The sequence below is a fragment of the Xenopus laevis genome, chromosome 4L (genome assembly GCF_017654675.1).
Source record: "Xenopus laevis strain J_2021 chromosome 4L, Xenopus_laevis_v10.1, whole genome shotgun sequence".
NCBI classification, from domain to species: domain Eukaryota; kingdom Metazoa; phylum Chordata; class Amphibia; order Anura; family Pipidae; genus Xenopus; species Xenopus laevis.
In genome coordinates, this window is record NC_054377.1 from 139,899,694 (window position 1) to 139,923,274 (window position 23,581).

Sequence of the window (23,581 nt, forward strand, 5' to 3'; positions counted from 1 at the left end):
TTGACTCCCAGACGTGTGGCAGCAGATCTTGAGACCAGTCTATTTCTGGAAGCGTGTATAGGAAAGGCCTGTTGTAGAAGATGCATTTAAACGTTTATCATCCCCAGGCCTTCAAACTCGCTGCTATTTCAGTTATCTGAAGCAAACTCATTACTGAAGGCAAAAAGGGAATTTGTCTAATACACTTCCAATCCCTCTCTGCTTTCATTTATTTCATAGCCTGGGCATATTGCTATGCCAGCATCCTGACAGGGAATAGCTCCATAAATAATACCACTAATCTAATATGCAAGGACTATGTGACATTTGGCCCTGCAGGCCTTGTTGAACTACAATATCCAGCTGCCCCTACCAACAACAACAAGGCTTGAAATGGCACCATTGTGCACCTATTGCACTATGAGATTATCATGATATATGTACACCAGCCAAGAATGGGGGTGTCATAAAGGCCCGAATTTACACATCAGGCACCGCTAGGCCCCTCATCACCCCTCCCCTTCCTCCTTCGTCACATCCACAGAACTGCAGATTGACACCTGGGAAATTTAAAATCTCCTGTGTTTTCCCAGTGCTTTTGAACCAATGTGGATGAGGCTCCCTAGGCCCGAGCCCTTGTGGCCTTCCCACAAATCCAGGCCTAGTGTCATCTGGTATATGAAGGAAGAGTTAAAGGAGAAATCAACCTGTTCTGAAAACAGGTGTGCATGCGCGCATTGATGCTGGTGCACATTCGCAAATTAACGCTAGTGCGCATGTGTCAATTATAGTAATGTTATTGCTACATTTCATTCCTCATCTTTCTATTCAGGCCTCTCCTATTCATATTCCAGTCTCTTATTCAAATCAATGCATGGTTGCTAGGGTCATATGAACCCTAGCAACCAGGTGGCTGAAACTGGAAACCTGAGAGCTGCTGAATAAAAAGATAAATTAACTCAAAAAAACACAAATAATAAAAAATGAAAACCAATTGCAAATTGTCTCAGAATATCACTCTCTACATCATACTAAAAGTTAACTCAAAGGTGAACAACCCCTTTAAGCACTCAGCTTAGAGGGAACATTGCTCATTGCCCCCAAGATAGTGGGTTGTATGACCGATATGAAGTTGTTAGACTAATGTCACATGCGGTCTCTGAAGCAAAACTTGATGTCTTCCCTGGGGATTTCTATTGGCCTGAGAGAAGAGAAGAAACCCAGTCTAAGATACAAACTAATTATGACATTGTTCCTTTCGATTCAATAAGTTAATTATGGAATAGACCTGCCTTAATCCATTTCTTTTCCTGTGTGTTGTGTCTCCCCAGGAAACCCTTCCCAGCCCACCTCTCTGCACTACATGAACCCGTACCAGCTAAATGCATATGGCATGGCGCTGAAAGCCGTCGGAGAAATTATCCAGGACTATGACAGTGACAAACTGTTCCCAGCATATGGCTTTGGCGCCAAGATCCCGCCAGATGGCAAGATTTCCCATGAGTTCCCTCTGGTCTGTAAATGGGTTCTTGCACTATTTATTCATTTCACTGTATTTCTTATTCCATGTGAAAATATTCCATTCTTAAAGAAACAGATCAGTGTGAAAATAAAAACTGGGTAAATAGATAGCCTGTGCAAAATAAAAAATGTTTCTAATATAGTTAGTTAGCCAAAAATTTAATTATAAAGGCTGGAGTGACTGGATGTGTAACATAATAACCAGAACACAACTTCTTGCTTTTCAGCTCTCTAACTCTGAGTTAGTCAGTGACTTGAAGGGGGGCCACATGGGACATAACTGTTCAGTGAGTTTGTAATTGATCCTCAGCATTCAGCTCAGATTCAAAAGCAACAGTTATGATGCATGTGCCCCCCTCAAGTCACTGATTGGTTACTGGCTGGTAACCAATCAGTGGAAACCAAGAGAGCTAGTAGTGTTCTGGCTATTAAAGGAGAATGAAAGGCATCCTGCACATGGGGGTGCCAAATTTTAAGCACCCCCAAGTGATTGTATTGACTTACCTGAAACCCAGGGTCGGTGCTCCGATCAGCAGAAAACTGCACCAGCCCAGGGTTATACCAGTGAGCACCATGGAGCGATTCTCTTCCGTCTTCTTCTTTCTTCAAATTTCCCGGGGCAAACTCATGCGCAGTTGAACAAAATAGGCTTTTTAGTTAAAGTTTGGCTTTTCGTTCTACTTCGCATGCACGATAGAAAGAGAAAAGCGGAAGAGAATCGCTCTGTGGTGCTCACTGGAATAATTACAAATTGGGTTTTTTGTTTTTTCCGCACCTTCTAACCACCCATCACTACTGTTTAGAAGTCCTTTAATCTTAGACGTGCAGACAGCTCTTAGCTCACTGGAATAACCCCAGGCCTGTGCAGTTTTCTGCCGATAGGAGCACCAGCCCAGGGTTTCAAGTAAGTCAATACAATCACTTAGGGGTGCCTAACATTTGGCAACCCCAAGTGACCGAAGCTTCTCCTTCAAGTTAGACATCCAGTCACTCCAGCCTTTAAACATTACTAACTATAACTATATTATTTTACTTTGGACAGGTTATCTATTTATCCAGTCTTTATTTTTATACGGAACAATTCCGTTAAATAAAGCAAAGGATCGATTTGAAGAATAACTTTATTAGGGGTTCCGAGCTTCAACTATCATCGTACTGTCCCTTCAGTCTCTGTCCTACAGTCACTTGCTGACCATGATGGCATTTTTTGGATTAGTAACATCTAAGTAGGTATCTTGGGCCCTCAAAGCCATGGTACACATTTGGGTCTAAGGGAGCTATATAATGCATTTGGAGCCTTGTTGGGTATTTAATGCATTTGGGGGGGCAGTGATTTGTGTAATTGTAATGAGGCACAGTTAAATATAATGTATAGTACATAATATAGTGATGCATTTGAGGGGCAGTGAGCAATATGTAATGCATCTGGGGACAGTGAGCTTTATGTAATGCATCTGGGGACAGTGAGCTATATGTAATGCATCTGGGGACAGTGAGCTATATGTAATGCATCTGGGGACATGGAGCCTTATGTAATGCATCTGGGGACAGTGAGCTATATGTAATGCATCTGGGGACAATAAGCTTTATGTAATGCATGTGGGGACAGTGAGCTATATGTAATGCATCTGGGGACAGTGAGCTTTATGTAATGCATCTGGGGACAGTGAGCTATATGTAATGCATCTGGGGACAGTGAGCTATATGTAATGCATCTGGGGACAGTGAGCTATATGTAATGCATCTGGAGAAAGTTATGTAGTGCATCACAGTTAGACATCATGACACAGTGTGCTTTTCTGTATGTTTGAGTAAAAGGAATGCCAAAATACAGTTGGATTAAGTGAACAAAGTATTGGATTATTTGGGGCCTTTTATTGATATTCACTTCAGACCTAGAACTTTTTTGCAGACCTACACTATTCTGCCCAACCAAAAGTCACGTGATTCACCAAATCTTGTTGTAATTGACAACATGGAGGGTGAAAGGTTGATGTTGGGAGCTAGGTCCCCTCCGAAGAGATGTAAATACTGCAACTGCTGAAGAACCACATGGGAAATACAGCTGTCAGTCTGGGTTCAGTTGATGTAGAATCCCATTCCATACTTAAAGTGGCTGACAGCTCTGCTCCATCTTATGTTCTGCAGTAGGAAAGTCTTCACCCACTGGAGACTCCTAATTCCTACATTTATCTGACAGTTGATTTCTGCCTTTTTTATATGTTTTGAGCTGAGACACAAGAATGGCAGGAATCCTCTTACTTTAAAGCGTGGATGGTTTGCCCACAGTAGTCTTTTTGTAAAAGTGTGAATTGTGTTACACAACTGGCCCCGGGTACAGTAAATAACCCCTATCGTCTCAAAAATGCAGATAAATACAGAAAGCAAAAATTATGTTCTGTAACATTTGTTGGATACACAGGATATACAGGAACATGCAACCTGTAGCCCTCAGCTGTTATTAAAGGGATACTGTCATGGGGAAAAAAAAATGTAAAAAAAAAATGAATCAGTTAATAGTGCTGTTCCAGCAGAATTCTGCGCTGAAATCCATTTCTCAAAAGAGCAAACAGATTTTTTTTATAATTAATTTTAAAATCTAGACATTTTGTCAATTTCCCAGCTGCCCCAAGTCATGTGACTTGTGCCTGCACTTCAGGAGAGAAATGCTTTCTGGCAGGCTGCTGTTTTTCCTTCTCAATGTAACTGAATGTGTCTCAGTGGGACATGGGTTTTTACTATTGAGTGTTGTTCTTAGATCTACCAGGCAGCTGTTATCTTGTGTTAGGGAGCTGCTACCTGGTTACCTTCCCATTGTTCTTCTGTTTGGCTGCTGGGGGGGAAAAGGGGGGGTGATATCACTCCAACTTGCAGTACAGCAGTAAAGAGTGATTGAAGTTTATCAGAGCACAAGTCACATTACTTGGGGCAGCTGGGAAATTGTCAATATGTCTAGCCCCATGTCAGATTTCAAAATTGAATATAAAAAAATCTGTTTGCTTTTTTGAGAAATGGATTTCAGTGCAGAATTCTGCTGGAGCAGCACTATTAACTGATTTATTTTGAAAAAAAATTTTTTCCCATGACAGTATCCCTTTAAGCTGTTGCAGAGATCTGGGAGCTGTCGGTTCAACATATTGAGGCAGCCCATGACTAAGTGGCAGGCCCGGACTGGCAATCTGTGGGTTCTGGCAAATTCCAGAGGGGCTGCTATAAGGTGCCATAAAAAGTGACTATTTAGTGGGCTGGTGGGGGCTATTTTAATTCTCAGTCCGGACCTGCGGCTACTGGGCACGAAACATGAAGAGCCCATGGATATGTTAATATTTTAATCTTTGGTGAATAAGGATCGCTTTTACCATATCTGTTGCCCTGTGAATTTCTTACATTGCCAGGAGGCCCACTTCTGCTTATCTTCATTGATTCAACAGATGGAGCGTCACAGATTGAACATCTCTAGTTTATATATATTTTAACCCTATGTTTTGGGACTTTCTGAAAATCCCCAGGGTCCCCACATCTTTACCTGCACCCCGTGCTACAAATCATGAGTGCCAGCTTGAAAGCCTATAAACAAGTTTATAATTACCAATCATCCTGATGTAGGTGGGACATCCTAGAATCATGATCTCCAATGGGGAGTGGAGCTTTCAGTGTCTGAGTTTTAGGTAGAAATCATTCTAAATCATAGCATAGCTGGGTATGGCCATGACAGATCAGGAGACTTTTGAGTTGCTTATGTATGCAAGTTGATTGCAATAAAATCTCCATTCTTGCCATTTCTTTCTTTAGAACGGTGAACTGGAAAATCCAAATTGTGTGGGTATCCAGGGAGTGCTGGAAGCATATTTTAAAAGCCTTCGAACAGTTCAGCTGTATGGACCAACCAACTTTGCGTCTGTTATTAACCAGGTGGCCAGGTAATAGCTTCTCACCGTTTCACTTGTAGTTATTACAGCCGATGAACTGACTCCCAACCCTTACAGTCATGTGACCAACTGAAGGGGGGTCTATGGTTTTTATTTTTGTAAATAGGATTATGTAAATTAGGGTTCATCATTGAAAAGTGCACACACTGAATCCACACATGCTAATTAGCAGTTTATTTAGAGGTACCCTGCATGCATGCATGCATTTTTTAAATGCTGATTGGCATTAACACAGGTCACTGAAAGATCTCCTTCCTCCAGTATAGGGCCCCTTGGCTCAGTATGTGTATGGCCTCCTTTATTGATACCACATCCTACATGTATACAAAGAAATGCAGCCTGCAGCATGCATCTAAATTACACTGCAATCAGATACAATTTGACCAATTTCTATACAAACGTATTTATCCGTTTGAACACACAAATATTGGTGTGTGGCTCTGTCCAGGAGCAAAATAAATAAATAGTCCAGAAATAAAGAAACTAGAAAAATGAAATAAGGAAGAGGTAAAAATAACAAAATGGTTTCTCAACAGAGGAACCCTAGTCCAAGGGTTACCATTCATTTTTTAATATGCAAAAAATCCAAGTAAGGTGATACCCATTTCCAAGTAAAGCAGTAGCTCTGGTTTTCATTAAGTTTAAAAGGCTTTATTCGGATATTCATAGGCCTAACGCGTTTCGTGCCTGTGTGGGCACTTACTCATTGGCGTTGTATTAATCCGGCCTTCAAAATGATCAGCTGGACAGATCTGGTAGCTCAACCTCTGATCCAACCAAAACATTGACTTGATTCAGGCTATTCATTTGGTCTTTAGCCAATCTGGATCTGGATACGGCGTGGTGCATCTGGCCTTACTCTCTGATGACATGTTATAGTTAAAGGGCATGTAAAGTCTAAAATGGAATAAGGCTAGAAATGCTGTATATTGTATACTACATATAAACATGAACTTACTGCACCACAAGCCTAATCAAATAAATAATTTATGCTTTCAAAGTTGGCTACAGGGGGTCACCATCTTGTAACTTTATTATACATCTTTGCAAGACCAAGACTGTGCACATGCTCAGTGTGGTCTGGGCTGCTTAGGGATCGTCATAAACAAAGCTGCCTGAGTTCTGCATGGCTGGGAAGTAACACAGGTGCTCCCCCTGCTGTTCATAAGTATGATTGTTTCCCTGCAGAGCAGTTAGGGACCGTCTGACAATTCCTATCCACAGCAGTAAATGAAGGGAGAATTTCACTGCATACAGTCAGGTTTCTTATAAGAATGGTACACATTTTTTAATTAAAGTATATTGGAGATAGGTTTCTTTTTCATTAAAGAAAGTAAAAATGGGGTTTTATCTTTTTGCCTTTACATGCCCTTTAAATGTACAAAACTCAGTAGTGCTCACCATTGTTCACAGTGGGTTTGGGTGCTCATGCCCCGAATATTCTGCTTGGGGTAGTACCTTTGTATGGAAGGAGCACACCTACCGGCCAATGCCTTTCAATCTATTTATTACAACAGAAAATACAGCACAACCTTTCGGGGATACCCCCTTCCTTAGGTGCAATCTGAGGGTGTATCCCCTGAAAGTTTGAGCTGTATTAGGCTAGATCACCAAACAAGCAGATCTTTGCCCAAATTATTACAGTCCATGTATTGGCACCTTTATTCTAGTGTATCTGTGAGATAATGATCCATCACTTACTCCGACAAACCATATCCTAATGCTCTTTACCGCTTTCCGAATGTAGGAAAGGGAAAAGGTCTTTAAATGCCAAAGTGATTATCTCACAGCTCCCGGTGGCCTGAGCGCACCCATCTACTAACACGGGGCATATTTCAATTACATTGAAATACTCGGATGCTCAGAGATGCAGCAAATGTTCCCAAAATCTCAGAATTAATGTCTCAAACCTGACTCAGCAGGGCAGAGTGTGTTATTTTGGAGATACAGGATAACACACGGTTGAAGTCCAACCAACTGTATAATAGAAAGTCACATAGAGCAGGTAATTGAGGCTGAAAGAAGACACATGTCGATCGGTTTAAACTCCTGCAAGGAGAATTAAAGGGGAACTATCGCAGAAATGAAAATTTAATATAAGCTTCATCAAACTGAAGTAAGAAACTTTCTAAATATAATCAATTAAATATTCTGCATCGTTTCTAAAATAATCAAGTTTATATTCACTATCCCTCTCTCACTGTTACTCTTCAGTCTTCATGCAGCAGTTGGGTGTCAGATGAATGATCCAATATATCTTATAGGGGGGGGCTTCCTTTCCTAGCAGATGAATTAGAGCTCACTCAAATAACTGATTTCAGTAAAAGCATAATCTAACAAAATAACTGCCTTTTGCAAAAATTCTGCATGTAGAGAGACATGACGTCTGGTGATTTTAATAGAGTGATCTCTAATACATCTTCTAGGCAAAAGGAGACCCTGTATAAAATACTGTATATTGGATCATTCATCTGACACCCAACTCCTGAATGAAGACAGAATGCGGAGAAACAAATTCTGAGCAAGTGATAGGGAAGATAAATTTTAGAAGCAGTAAAGAATATTTAATTGATTGGATTTAGAAAGTTTCTTATTTCAGTATGATGAAGCTTATATTAAATTTTCATTTTCGCGATAGCTGCCCTTTAAAGGAACATATACACCCACACACGCATATATACATTGAAATCTTTTATGGGCAATTGGGACTGAGGATGAGTCACTTATATCTGTTCTTTTTCCATTCTGTGCTGTGTTGTGCCACAGGGCCGCCGGCGATGTTACTGATGGATCCCAATATTACGTTCTACTGATCATCACTGATGGAGTCATTTCTGATATGGTCCAGACCAAAGAGGCAATTGTTAATGTAAGTCGATCTCTGCTTGGTTATTCGCTTATAATTGTCCCTGGAGCTGCTAATGATTATTCTGACACCCCCTACCCATAACCAGGGCAAGGTCAGGCTTCTGTAATGCACACACTGGGAATTCATGGGTTTAAGTGTCAATAATGAGCCAGGTTCTCCAATTAATTGTCTAGCTAAATATGCTTATTTCTCTTTCATCTGCCGGGAAGGACAACTGTGAGTCAAACTGATCAATTAAAATAACCGAGACTTGTTCACAAATGGGATTAATGTTAAAGGGGTGGTAACTTTTATTATGTTATAGAACAACCAATTCTAAACAACTATTCAATTGATTTTCATTTTTATTTTTTATAGTTTTATAGTTATTCTTTGCAACTTTTAAATGGGCGCCGATGTCCTCTTCTAAAAAACAAATGCTCTGTAAGGCTACAAATGTATTGTTATTGTTACTTGTTATTACTGATCCCTCCATTCATATTCCAGTCTCTTATTCAAATGAATGCATTGTTGCTAGGGTAATTTGGGCCCTAGTTACCAGTTTGCTTAAAATGCAAATTGAAGAGCTGCTGAAGAAAAAGCGAAATTACTCCAAAAACCTTCAATAATAAAAAATGAAAACCAATTGCAAATTGTCTCAGAATATCACTCTCTACATCATACTAAAAGTTATCTCAAAGGTGATCAACCCCTTTAATAACAGTCAGTAATGTTTCAGTTTTTGTCTACACCCTATTCCTGCAAACATACCCAAAGCTAGCGTGCCACCCTGCTGGTACTGTACTTTATTGGCCTAAACCATAAAACACAAGCTAAAGAACTTGCCAGTTAGTTTAGTCTCCCAATTCTTGCCTACTCATCATTCTAGCCCTGAACCATGTTATAAGGGGAGCTGCGCCAATGAGGCGAATTGAAAAAGTCACCTCGAGCGGCAGCAACACTCAAGTTATCAGGGGCGTCAAAAAGTCACTGTTGGTAACTTTAAAGGGCTTGTTCACCTTTAAATGAACTGATAGTATAACGTAGAGATATTCTGAGACAATTTGCAACTGGTTTTAATTTTTTATTAATTGGGTTTTCTTGAGTTATTTAGCTTTTTATTCAGCAGCTCTCCAGTTTGCAATTTCAGCAGTTTGGTTGCTACCGGTCCAACTGACCCTAGCAACCATGCATTGATTTCAATAAGAGACTGGAATAGGAATAAGAGAGGGCCTGAATAGAAAGATGAGTATATATAAAAAGTAATAACAAAAAACCTTATCCTTACAGAGTTTTTGTTTTTTTACATGGGGTCAGTGACCCCCATTTGAAAGCTGTAAAGGGTCAGAAGAAGAAGGCCACAAAGAGTAGTTTTAACCCCAAACAAATCACTGATGCCATGCAAGGATTTGGCTGATGGAGAATTTGTGGTAAATAATTGTCATCTGAGAAATTGGGTCCTTGCTCCAAAATTAGATAACTGATACTGTATATTATCTATTCAGTGCTGTCCAACTGGCAGCCAGCGACCCACGCTTGTGTGGCCCTTATATGAAGACTGGCTTTTTGCCGCCTCTTGTAAGTGGCCGCTCACTGCCGCCTGAGGTAAGGGTCTCACCTTGCATCATGGCAGAAGTGGCCCTGCCTGCATTGTATACACCTCAAATGCCATACTCTGCCTGCCCTATGCTCCCTGTGTGTGCCATACTTTGCCTGCCCTATGCTCCCTGAGTTTGCGATACTCTGCCTGTCCTATGCTCCATGTGTGTGCCATACTCTGCACCCTATGCTCCCTGTGTGTGCCATACTCTGCCTGCCCTATGCTCCCTGTGTGTGTCATACTCTGCCTGCCCTATGCTCCCTGTGTGTGTCATACTCTGCCTGTCCTATGCTCCCTGTGTGTGTCATACTCTGCCTGCCCTATGCTCCCTGTGTGTGTCATACTCTGCCTGCTCTATGCTCCATCTGTGTGCCATACTCTGCCTGCCCTATGCTCCCTGTGTGTGTCATACTCTGCCTGCCCTATGCTCTATCTGTGTGCCATACTCTGCCTGCCCTATGCTCCATTTGTGTGCCATACTCTGCCTGCCCTATGCTCTCTGTGTGTGCCATACTCTGCCTGCCCTGCTCTGCCTATGGGACATGAGTTGGGGTTGTTAGCATTTGAAATTTGTTGTTTGGGGTCCCTAGGGTGGTTTTAAGGGTATGTTTTAATATGCCATACTGTATATTTTCACATATGAGTGATGAGTGATATCTCTGAAGTGAGCACCAACCATTTGTATTTTTGGTGTCCTACCATCATTAATGTGGGCATGGTCTTAAAAGTTCTGGTGGTAAATGGCTGGAGTGGTGATCACTGGCTTCTTTTATTGGCCCACCACCACAGAGACCAGAAATATTGCGGCCCTCGGTAGTACAGAAATTGGACAGCAATGATCTAGTTCATTACACACGGAAAGTAATACAACAAAAATGCATTTCCTCTGGGTAATGTGGGAGGGAGAAGGGCCAGTTAAGCCAATATCCTAAAGAGTGGGAATTGTAATTAGTATGTGTAACAAGCGTTTACAATACCTACATCCCACAGGGGAAAGGAAATAAGGGTAAAAGAGTCTTATTGCTAAAGAAAATCTGGTTTAATGGAGACGTGACATTAATTCCAATTAAAATGAGCGAGGTTAATAATCCCGTAGAGATGGGAAAGAGAGAAGGGGGGTCTGGCTTTAGAACAATGAAGGTTTTAGGAAGAATCACAGATTTCTGCTTCTTGGTTTGGCTCCTGCTCTTTGTAGAGATAATGGATATTAAAGCCCTTCTCTGTTAGTCTCAAATCTCCTTTGAACGCTGCAAAGCTTGGCATACATTAAACACAAAATGAACGGTCAGGGAACTTCTTAAAATATAATTTATGAGGCTTTCAGAGGTCTAAACTCCCGGTTTAATAGGAAATGCAGTTTAGTATTAACTAATATAAAATTAGGTTACAGGTATCAGACCCCTTACCCAGAGCCCTTGTGTCCAGAATGCCCATTAACTGGTAGTTGCAAGCTCCCTAACCCTTATTTGACCAATAGAGAGTCAGCACTGTTTAAAGGGATCACCTTTACCTTTTAATTCACTTTTAGTATGATTTAGAGAGTGATATTCTGAGACAATTTACAATTGGTTTTCATTTTTTATTATTTGTAGTTTTTGAGTTATTTAGCTTTTTATTCAGCAGCTCGCCAGTTTGCAGTTTCAGCAATCTGGTTGCTAGGGTCCAAATTACCCTAGCAACCATGCATTGAATAAGAGACTGGAATATGAAAAGATGAGACAAGAAAGATGAGTAATAATAAGCAACAATAACAATACACAGACAGAGCAAGAGAGAGAGAGAGAAAGCTGGAAAGAGTCAGAAGAAGGGGGCAAATAATTCAAAAACTGTAATTCAAAAAATGAAGAGCAATTGAAAAGTTGCTTAGAATAGCCATTCTATAACATACTAAAAGTTAACTTAATGCTAAACTTAAAGTAGATTTAGTGATAATCAGGATGTCCAGTCTGGCCCCCTAGATATACCTGAGACCTCACTTCAAAAACTTCCAATTTTTGGGTGGGACAATCCTAATTTGAGATTCCTCACCCTTGTTTCATGACTCCTAACATGTTCCTTCCAAGTGAATTCTGCAACATAAAGGCAATTAGTACAAAAAAACAAAACAATATTGATGGGTCTTGGGAAGAAAAACGGTTCTGATTATGTTGCTCTTTGTGTCATTTAAAAAGTGCAAGATTTCTGATTTTCTCTGTTTCTTCCAGGCTTCGTCGCTACCGTTGTCCATTATTATAGTTGGAGTCGGCCCAGCAGAGTTTGATGGTAATTAGACTCTTGTTTCTAGAAACAGGTCTTTTTGTCTCAGGAAAACGTCTGCCTGTTTGCTTTGCAGAAACTAATATATGCGGCACCGATGATTTCACAAAATGATTCACAATCATTATAAATGGAATCCATTTTCTACAGTGAATTCCGTTTAGCTTGGGGCCCACCGGGATGTTCCCCTGTATCCTGGTAGGCCAGTCTGTCCCTGGAGCTGGCAGCTACTATAGGTGGCCATACATACAGAGATCCGCTCGTTTGGCAATCTCTCCCCAATATGCCTTTAAGTGGGCGATAGGCTGATCTTATTGTAAGGCATAGGGCGGTCCTTAATTGAACGGGATTTTCAGGGCAGAGACACACTGGCAGATTCGGGGAGATTAGTTGCCCGCGACAAATCTCCTCTTCTTCAGGGCTACTAATCTCCCTAGGGTTGCCACCTGTCCAGTTTTGACCCGGACAGCCCGGTATTTTGAGGGGCTACCCAGGTCTATACTTCCTACCCGGTTTTCCAAATAAGGAAAACCGGACGGGATTCCCTTGATTGACACAGTGATCGGCCAATCGCTGATCGCCGCGTCATAGCCCCGCCCACTGACGTCATAGCCCCTGACGTCACGGGTCCGCCCACTGACATCACAGACACGCCCACTGATGTCACTGCCCCGCCCGGTCTCAGCCAGACATAAAGGTGGCAACCCTTAATCTCCCCAAACTGCCTTTCGCCAGCTAGAATGAAAATCGTCAGCTGGAAGACACTCAGAGTGCTTAGTTTTCCGAAGTCACCCAGATTTGCCTCACAAGGAAACGGGGGTGACTTTGGAAAATGAAGTGCTCACCTCTTCTTCAGGGCGACTAATCTCACTGAACTGCCTTCCCCTGCCTTCCGCCGGCTAGAATGAAAATTGAAGGCAGGAGGCAGTTCGGTGAGATTAGTCGCCCTGAAGAAGAGGTGATTTGTCTCCTGGCGACTAATCTCCCCAAATCTGCCCGTGTGTCCCTTAATCCTGGCCCATTATCGGGCACATATTGATCTGGAAAGCCCGTTGGAGGGCCCCATACTCAGCCCAAAAAGCTGCAGATTAGTTTGTTGGGAGCTTATATTAGCCCATGTTCAGGGAACTTTACTGGCATCCAGGGCTCACATGAGGTTGAAGTGAGTGAATCTGGTTAAGGGCAAGTGCAGCCTGGTATAAATGCCCATGATGTATATACTCTGTATTATTATTACTTTCATTCCTATGAGGTGACACCATTACCCCATGTAAACTATTAGTGATAAATCAGACAACCGGAGCTTTGTGGGTGACCAGAGCCAATGAGCAGAGAAGTCTATTCCCCTGTAGAGAACAATGTGAGTAGTATAGGCCATTTCGTTCTATCCTCCCTCCTCCGAGAGCTGAACATGTAAAGGATTAAAAGATTGAAGGCTGCCAGAGCCAGATAAAGTATAATGAAAAAGGATAGACAAAATGTATCATATTTTAGTGGCTAGAAAGATTCACCGGAGTCGCTTTAGAGCGCTGCTGGGAATGTTCCAAGGCTATTAATCCTTCAAGGACATCAGGCGCTTTGTCATGTTTCCTACAATACAAGTCGTTTGGAATCAGAATGATAATGGTTCACAACTTTACCATGAAAAAAATCAGAGAGAGAGAGAAAGGCAACTTTAACCTCTTCTGTCACTGCGGCTAGATGGGGATTTATAGAATTTGTCAATTCAGTTTCCAGCCTGCAGACTATGTGTTCCCTGGGGCGGGAATAGGGCACAAGGGCAGGGGATGGAAAGGACATTGTAAAAGTGAGAAAAAGTTGTTTATTCAGTGTGACAGTGAAGAGTATAGGCAACCTGCCGGCTCTGATAGACTCTTCTCTATGCCAGGCAACTATCTCTCCATGAAAAATGGGCCAACAGAAGTCACTGTTTTATTTGAGTTTTCATGGCCATCATGGCTGCTTTAGGCTTCCTATACTCTTTTATGCACACTGTTAGACGCCTATTTCTTAAAGGATATATAAACCTTTAAAATAAGTGAATGTAAAATTGACAAGAGTGCTATTCTAAGAACTTTTGTAATGTACATTTATTATTTCTTTTCTTATCATCCCAAGATATAGGGATACATGTACTGTTAACATGAATGAATTTTGTTACAACAGCGCCACCTGCTGGTCATTTTCCGACCATTCTGACCACCAAGTAGTCAAGGAGGTTGTCAAGCGAAAGAAAGAGGCTGCTCTGATGTTCTTCTGCTTAGGAAAAAAATAGTAACATTACTAAAATGTTTCCTAAGCAGAAGAACATCAGACCAGGCCTCTTTCTTTCTCCTGACAACTTCCTTGACTACTTACTGGTCAGAATGGTCGGAAAATGACCAGCAGGTGGCGCTGTTGTAACAAAATTCATTCATGTTAACAGCACACGTATCCTTTAATATCTTGAAATTAAAAATGTAAATTGCAAAAGTGCTTAGAATTGCACATCAATTTTACATTCACTTATTTTAAAGGTTTACTTATCCTTTAAAGGTGGAATTATAGGGGTTTTAGAAGTTTTTGAAAACACGAATAAACTAGATTTCTACAAAACCCATGAATGTCATAAAATTTATTAAAAAATTTGATCAGAAAAATCAAATTTCATTTTTTATTATTTGTGGTTTTTTAGTTATTTAGCTTTTTTATAAAGCATCTCTCCAGTTTGCAATTTCAGCAATCTGGTTGCTAGGGTTCAATCTACCTTAGCAACCATTGCCTTAAAGGGTTTGTTCACCTTAAAATTAACTGTTAGTATGATGTAGAGAGTGATATTCTGAGACAATTTGTAATTGGTTTTCATTTTTTATTATTTGTGGTCTTTTAGTTATTTAGCTTTTTATTCAGCAGCTCTGCAGTTTCAGCCATCAGGTTGCTGGGTTCCAAATTACCCTAGCAACCATGCATTGATTTGAATAAGAGACTGGAATATAATTAGGGGATGGTCTTAATATAAATATGAGGAATACAAAGTAACTATGGATGCACCGAATCCAGGATTAGGTCCGGGATTTAGCCAGGATTCAGCCTTTTTCAGCAGGATTCAGATTCGGCCGAATCCTTCTGCCCGGCCAAACCGAATCCGAATCCTAATTTGCATATAAAAATTAGGGGTAATCATGTGACTTTTTGTCACAAAACAAGGAAGTAAAAAATGTTCCCCTTCCCACCCCTAATTTGCATATGCAAATTAAGATTCGGATCGGCATTCAATTGAATTTTTCATGGAGGATTCAGGGCTTCGGCCAAAACCAAAATAGTGGATTCGATGCATCACTAAAAGTAGCAATAACAATAAATGTGTAGGCTTACAGACCATTTGGTTTTAGATGGGGGTCAGTGACCCCCATTTAAAAGCTAAAAAGAGTCAGAAGAAGAAGGCAAACAATTGAAAAACTATACAATGAACAATGAAGACCAATTGAAAAGTTGCTTAACGTTGGCCATTCTATAACATAATTAAAGTTTACTTGAAGGTGAACTCCTTTAATAAATCAATCACTTTTCAACCTGCTCCAGTTAGCAGTGTTTATCTCTTCACTTCCCAGTTATCTCTGTTTAGGTGGGACAGGGAGGTGTACAGTGTTAAATACATTGGGGATGGGTTGCACTTAAGATCAAGTGCATAGATTAGAACATTAGGTTGTTGATTTAAATACATAGAACAGTAAAGGTTGTCAAGTCAGAGGACAGAAACTTTTAGTGGGTATAAATATTCTCGGGTGTTGCAAAGCAGCAATCTAGAAAGCAAAAACAAAAAGGAGGACCTGATTGCTTCACATGCAAAGACTAATCCCACCAAAGTATTTTTAAATATATGAGAGTAGTAAAAAGATGTGGATTGATGGTGGCTTGTTTAAAAGGAAATATTTCCAAATGATTTCCCACGTGAATTAAGGGCCTATTGTTTTCAATATATAAGAATATTAAATGGTTTTAGATGACCTTTCTCTGAAAGGGGCCTTATTATTCCTGCTCTTGGGCCATGCACCGACTACAATTCTATTTTAACCTCCAGTGCACGAAAATATTGCTGAGGACTGAGCTGGCCATACACTTTCAGATTAGCTAATGCTGGAAAGTACTGGGCCTCTATTCATAAACAGTTGTCTTGGGATTGGGGTGAGGGGATGTACGGGGCCCACAGACATGGCGGCAAGTACAAAAGTAACACTTTGGGGCATATTTATCAAGGGTCGAATTTCAAATTGAAAAAACTTTAAAATTCGAATTCAAAAAGACCAACCGAAATTAAGTCGAAGGGTTTTTTTGGTCGAATAGGTCCGTAATCGGCCGAATTAGCAAATTCGATCGAATTTGATTAGAAGTTTTTCCCAAAAAAAACTTTGATTTTTCAAAGTCCACCAGATGACTCCAAGTAGGTTCTATGAGGTCCTGCATAGGCTAAAACAGCAATTCGTCAGGTTTTAGATGGCGAATGGTCAAAGTCGAACTTTTAAAGAGACAGTACATGATAAATTTCGATATTCGAATTTAAGATTTTTTTTCAAATTCAAATAAATCGAATTCGGACTATTCCCTAGTTGAAGTACACTAAAATTAGCTCGAAATTCGAATTTAAAAATTCTATTTTTCAATTCGACCTTTGATATATCTACCCCTTTATATCAGTGTTTCCAAAGCTGTGGCTCTTCATCGGTTGCTAAAGTACAAGTCAAAGGTTGAAATATATTTTGCCCCAAGTACCAGCTCCACTTGCTCTCATATTCCAGTTCTGGGGTTAGCATAATCTCTATAATGGCCGACTCCAATGCTTCTGCCGCTAAAATGGAACCATTTACGCAGGACCAGTCATCGAAAAAATTGGAAGCTGTAGAATGAGTTAAATCATTTATTCATTCCACCTATATTTGTATCCACCAAGTGACCCAGATATCTCATATGACAGTATTCCTATTTTAGCCAAGGAACGGATATCACTACTGATAACCTTGTTTCCTCGTTTAGTAGCAGATAAGGGTTAAATAAAAGCGCAGGAGCAGGAATAATTATCTTTATATGTGTAATTGACCATATGTGTATATTAATGTGATAGAAAACTTAGACAAGAGGGGTGAGTTGGGTGTCTCTCCTATAAAGCATACACTAAGTCCTGCGCGGGTCCATTTTTTGGAACCCGTACCTGACCCATACCTGCAATCCGCAACCCGGACCTGCAACCCGCATTCTTACCCGCTTACCCGCTTGGACCCGCTACCCGACCCTCAAGTACCTTATCCGCAACCCGGACCCGCAGACTATCAAGAATCAGGAAGTGCTGTCATTGTGAACTGGAAGTGACATCATCGGAAATAGCCGTGATCAGAAAAAAAGGAGTAAAACAGGAAGTACTGTCATTGTAAACTGGAAGTGACATCATCGGAAGTAGGCGTGATCAGAAAAAAAGGAATAAAACAGGAAGTGTTGTCATTGTTAACTGGAAGTGACATCATCGGATGTAGCCGTGATCAGAAAAAAAGGAGTAAAACAGGAAGAGCTGTCATTGGAAACTGGAAGTGACATCATCGGAAGTAGACGTGATCAGAAATAAAAGGAGTAAAACAGGAAGTGCTATCATTGTAAACTGGAAGTGACATCATCGGAAGTAGCGGTGATCAGAAAAAAGGAGTAAAAATCGCTATTGAAAAGACCCATGGCCCGACCCGCGTCCCACTGACCCGCGTCTATACCCACACCCGGAACTTCTACCCGCAACCCGCAGGGTACCGCAGGTTTTTGCGGGTAACCAGCGGGTAACCGACCCCCTGCAGGACTCTACACTAAGCATCATTAAAGGGGTTGTTCACCTTTAAGTTAGCTTTTAGTATGATGTACAGAGCGATATTCTGAGACATTTTGCAATTAATTTTCATTTTGGAATTATTTTGAATTATTCAGCAGCTCTCCAGTTTGCAATTTCAACAATCTGATTGCTAAGGTCCAAATGACCCTAGCAACCATGTATTGATTGGAATAAGTGAATGGAATATAAATAAAAGAGGCCTGAGTAGAAAGATGAGTAATAGCAAAAAAAAATGTAGCAATAACAATAGTACATTTGTAGCCTTACAGAGCATTTGTTTTTTAGATGGAGTCAGTGACCCCCTTATGAAAGCTGGACAAGAAAGCAAATAATTCAAAAACTCTAAAAAATAAAAAATGAAGGCCAATTGATAAGTTGCTTAGAATCAGCCAGTCCATAACATACTAATAGTTACCTTGAAGGCAAACCACCCCTTTAACTCATAGCTTTATAAACCGCTAACCACACTATAGAATCACAGTTTACCAGGACCATGTCTGCAGCAGGAAGCTTCCTTACAAACATGGGGCATGATTTAAAGGGGAAACAGACCCTGCTCTTCTAAGAACTTTTACAATTTACATTTTTATGTAACATAAGCAGTTTTTATACACAGCTGCGTAACCTAAGCTTCCCCTGCTGTTTAGACAGTGTGAAAACTGTTTACTGTATATGATGAAATCTGAAACATGAAGAGCAATTTTCCAATGTTAATATCACATTAAAGGAGAAGGAAAGGCTAAAACTAAGTAAGCTTTATCAGAAAGGTCTATATAAATACACCAGTAAACCCGCAAAGTAATGCTGCTCTGTCAAAAGAAACACAGCATTTCTTTCCTTTTATTGTGTACTCATACCTCCCAACATTTTGGAAATAAAAAGAGGGACAAAAAAGTTGGCGTGCGAAGCGCGGTGACATTTTTTGACCACACCCCTTTTTTGTACACACCCACTAATTACCATGTTCATTTGGCAGGTTATGAAAGTTTGAACATATTTCTGTGTTTTTTTCCCAGTTATTACAGTTTTGCTAATGAAGGTGAATTTCCCTTTAAGCTGGGAGTCTAACTTTTCCCAAGGGACCTGTTATCTTATATTGTTACAATTACTTATTTGCTTATGTCAAAATTGTTACAAAAGTATCTTATCTGCAGATGTGGCTCTCTGCCAAAAGCCAATTAAGTTAGAAACCTTGTTTATTTTTCTGCTTGTTCAGTGCAGAGAAAATAGAGACTTTCCAGTACAAACAAGGGACTGCGGGTTGAGCTGTCAAAAGAGGGACTGTCCCTCTAAAAACGGGACAGTTGGGAGGTATGTGTACACATGGGCTTCTGTATCAGACTTCCTGTTTTCAGCATAAACCTCCAGGGATAGGGCTTGAGCATGCTCAGTTTGCTCCTCTCCCACTCCCTTCTCCCCTCCCTGCTGCAATCTATGCCCAGAGTTATTAGTGAGCAGGGAGAGACTCAGACAGGAAGTGATGTCACACCAAGCTAATATGGCAGCTGCTATTCTAAACAAACAGAGAGAGCTTCTAGAGATGCTCAAGTATGGTAAAGCAGTCTGCAGAATAAATATAGTGTTATAGCTTGCACTATTGTGGCTAATCTATTGGCAATAAACTGCTTCAGTAGTTTTCCTTCCCCTTTAAATCCACTTTTGTTTCCCTTACACCTCCTCAAATCAGTCCCTGAGTTAATTTATAGAAGTTCCCCCCAAGTGTTCCATAATCAGAGCTCTGATTCTCTGTTCTTCCTGCTCTTGGGCTGTTCTCTTCCCACTGTTCAGGTGAGAGGTAGGATTTGATCACAGCTATACAGGCTGGGGTTTTCCCATCTCTTAAATGAGAATCTTGCAAGGCCAACGAGATCGATGAATTCAATATTCCTTGTATCCCTAGGCAACAGAGGTCTTTACCATAATTCTTACTGTATACTAGGCTTTTCTGTACATTGTCCTTTATATATATATATATATATATATATATATATATATATATATATATATATATGGATGGATTGCCTCTAGCCATAGTAACCCAGCAGCTGCACCTTCCTCATCATGTATAATATATAGGGCAAGATGAGAGGGATGATTTCCATATTTATTCATTTGTATGGTAACAAAATTCTTCTAAGCTGTCATCCTGCTGGTGGGGGAGATGTTATAGAGACTACTGGGCCGCCATACTTATTAGTCAGGTATGTGCAGCGTCGCTCCTTCCTCGCTTGCTTTACTGCATTGTGATATCATCACAACCTCCATCTTTTCCATGAGAACAGCTGCTGCTTTCCTGCTTCCATTTCACATTTAGTTCAGAGGTGCAGTATAGGTGTCTGTCCCAAATAATAAGCCTAATAAATAGAATTTAGCTTGGGCATGTGTTTCAAACTTCATATCACATAATTAACTCCTGTTATTATACAGCCACTGGCATTCTTTACACAAGCTGTGTCATTTCTAGCAGTTAATGCACAGGGCAGATTTCAGCTGGAAAGTGCCCATTGGAGCATTTTCAGAAAATTATCCATCCGGCACACAGAGTGACAGACAAATGCCATGGAAGTGAATGGTTTGCTGCACTGAGACTTGTATGCAGACACTGTATAGATGGAGCAGTGAGTATCACATTTATTGTGTAGCCGCAGGCTATGGTGCAACATGTAGGTGCAGGGTCGGACTGGGCCAGAGGCATATTTGGAAAAAAGACAAAGGGCAAATTCACTAAGATTCGTAGTTGAGCCAGACGCAACTTCGCCGCACTTCGCCACACTTCGCCAGGCGTAGTCTCGCCAGCGCTCTGCAAATTCACTAAAATCCGAAGTTGCGCACAGGGGTAGCGTAAGGTTTCGAAGTTGCGCTAGCGTTGATTCGCTAAGCGAAGCGAAGTTACGCTAGCGATGGTTAATTTGCATACGGCGCCAAATTCAAATTTCAATGGAGGAATACGTAGAATCACTACAAATGCCTGGGAAACCTTCAAAACATCAAATAATTCTTTTTTTTTGCCCTACACATGTGCCCACTGTATAGTTAAGTTGCCATGAGTTAGGAAATGTAGGGGAGGAAGGAGGGGAGCCCCAAAAATGTTTTCGATCTTTTTCAGCCTATCACCCATAATATAGAAAAAACGTCAGCGATTTTTGGGACTTAGAAAAAATTTGAACTTTTTTTGAAGCAATCCCTATCTACTCTATTGCGCTTCGCCTGGTCTGAGGTGGCGAAGGAAGTCTAGCGTAAAAAGGTAGCGTTCAGTACACTGCACGCGTTAGTGAATTTGCGTAGTTACGTCCGTAGAGAAAATTCGCCAGGCGTAAGGGTGCGAAGTAACACTAGCGAATTTACGCCAGCGTTCATTAGTAAATTTGCGAAGTAACGAAAATGCCCAACGCTAGCGAATTGACGCTAGCGTTAGGCGATTCAGCGCTTAGTGAATTTCCCCCAAAGAGTTAGACCCAATCCCTGCCCTCCGCTGTGGCTCCCCTGTTGCCCTCCATATCCCATATCATGGCAAAAGTAAGAATAAGGTGAGCGGGGGGGAAGGGGCTGGTAGTGGGTGGGAATCCCCGGGGGGCCACACACCCCAGTCTGACCCTGTGCAGGTGCTAATGTAGTGCTGAGCTAGATGAGGCGACATTTCTCTAAAAAAATGCATTCCTAGTACAGTTGCTATCTGGCTGGATTTTCCTGAAACCAGGACAAAATATTGTGGAAGGTTTTCATTGATCTGCCCAATACCCATGCCGTTATATCATTACCCCACCCAGCGGTGAAACAAGACTGCGCCAGGCTCCCCCCCTGCTGAAAAAAACAATTTTGGAGGGGCCCATTGCACATTATCTCTCCTGCTCCCCCCCCCCTCCCGCCGCATGCACCTGAAGCCATGCGAGTACTTACATTTCAAGGAAACCAGCCGTGGGGACATGGGATTTTATTACTGTAGAGGAAGCTGTCCAGGCCCACTGCTTCCCGGCCCCCCCAGCTACCGCGGGGTCTGCTTCTTCTATAGTTATGCCACTGACCTCACCCTTTGGCATCATTACCCCATCCCTTAATGTCATTACCACACCCCAAACATCATCATTCCTCCACGTGATGTACTGGTTGATTCAAGACTCTTACTGCCCATTGAGTGGATTTGGGATAAAATTTTGCCAACAATTGTAGGTTAGGGTTGGGTGCAGGTCAGACTAGGGAAGTACTCGCCTCCACTGCTCCCGAAGATTCCCTGTTTTAAATCCAGAGGTGGCACAGAAGTAGCATACAGAGCAGGAAGACATGGGTATGGGTTGGGTGCTGGCAGTGCACAAAGGCCCAGGTGTAGGGTGGTGAATTGCTGGGGAAAACATGTCACCCGCTGGCCACCACTGAGACCCAGTCCCCCGTGATCAGGAAAAACTGCAGCAGAAAATAAGGTGAGAGAGGTGCAAACGCAGGGAGGGGTGCGAGTGGGTCGGATATTCCAAGAGGTACGAGGCAGGTTAGAATGATAGCAGAGGGGGGTTCCAAGTGGCCTGGGGTGCACTATTTTTTTATCCAGCTCTGTGTGCTGGACCTACAATGACAACATTTTGCAGTTTAGGGTCAGGTGTGGGTTGTTTTGTGGGTGTGGCTTGAGTTTTTCCTGACCCCCTTCTTCTCCAAGTAATTTCCCTGCCCCATGACATCATCGTTCTGGTTTATACCCTCCGGAAAGGTGGCAACTCTAGTTTAGAAATCCTGTAAAGACTGTTGGAGTGTGAAGGGAATTCCAGAGAAGGATGGGGCAGAATTGTGAGCTGTTGTTAAGGGCAGTACAGATGTTATCCTGAATGGTGGCACAAGCCAGTGAAGAGATTGAAGAAAGAATAGGGGTTGGTGAGGTGCATGAGCCTGGCACACACATTAGGACTGGGGACAGACAGTCAGTAAAGCTTTACAGTAGTCAATGGTTGAATTAGAATTCTGGCGGCATCTTGTGTGGTTAATAGTTGTAATATAGAAATGCTCCATAGGTGAAAGGGATGTGGTTTAGTTATTGATTGGGTTGGAGGAATGAAGGAAAGGGCAGAATCAGAGATAAACTCAAGACAACCCCAATCCTCACCTGCTCATTGTTTTTCTCTGGTGTGATTATAAATAACTAAAGGCACAATTCTAGCAATTGATCTCACTTATGCCTTTAAGAGTTAATTGCATTTTATATGTGATTATGACGTGTAGGCGCTGTTGCTATTTTTACAGTACCAAGGGCTTTTGGAAACTCGGGGCTCACGTCCTCAGGATCATTCATGTGTCAAGTTGCACTTAATTGTTTTCAAGGGGAAATCCTTTTAGTGGGATTAGTTTGCGAGGGAAGCGGCTGCCTCTGAAACCATAATGACTCAATGCAACAGAAACAACAATACACTGTGCAGTCGTCATGGTGATAGCAGGCAGTCTGTATTAGAGACCTTATGGCCATGCTGTTTCCCTGTAGATTCATTAATAGCACAATCCCCGGATCAGAGACACATATTTGTCTTTATGAACAGGAGAACTCAGCAGAATTCTATAAGGGGGTCTGTAGGGATTTAGTCTAAATTTATTTCACACAGCAAAACAATAAAAAAACCTGAAATCCC

At 41.4% G+C, this 23,581-nt stretch overlaps 1 protein-coding gene across 3 annotated transcripts in view; it reads left to right on the forward strand.

The window, feature by feature from the left end:
- LOC108713588 (copine-9) overlaps positions 1–23,581 on the forward strand; it is a 215,977-nt gene that overhangs the window by 189,019 nt on the left and 3,377 nt on the right. For all 3 annotated transcript variants that reach the window (XM_041590878.1, XM_018257141.2, XM_041590879.1), the window contains 4 exons: positions 1,311–1,492; positions 5,293–5,420; positions 8,196–8,298; positions 12,082–12,139. In XM_041590878.1, coding sequence (XP_041446812.1) covers positions 1,311–1,492; positions 5,293–5,420; positions 8,196–8,298; positions 12,082–12,139 — 471 coding nt within the window. The remainder of the gene's footprint in view (positions 1–1,310; positions 1,493–5,292; positions 5,421–8,195; positions 8,299–12,081; positions 12,140–23,581) is intronic.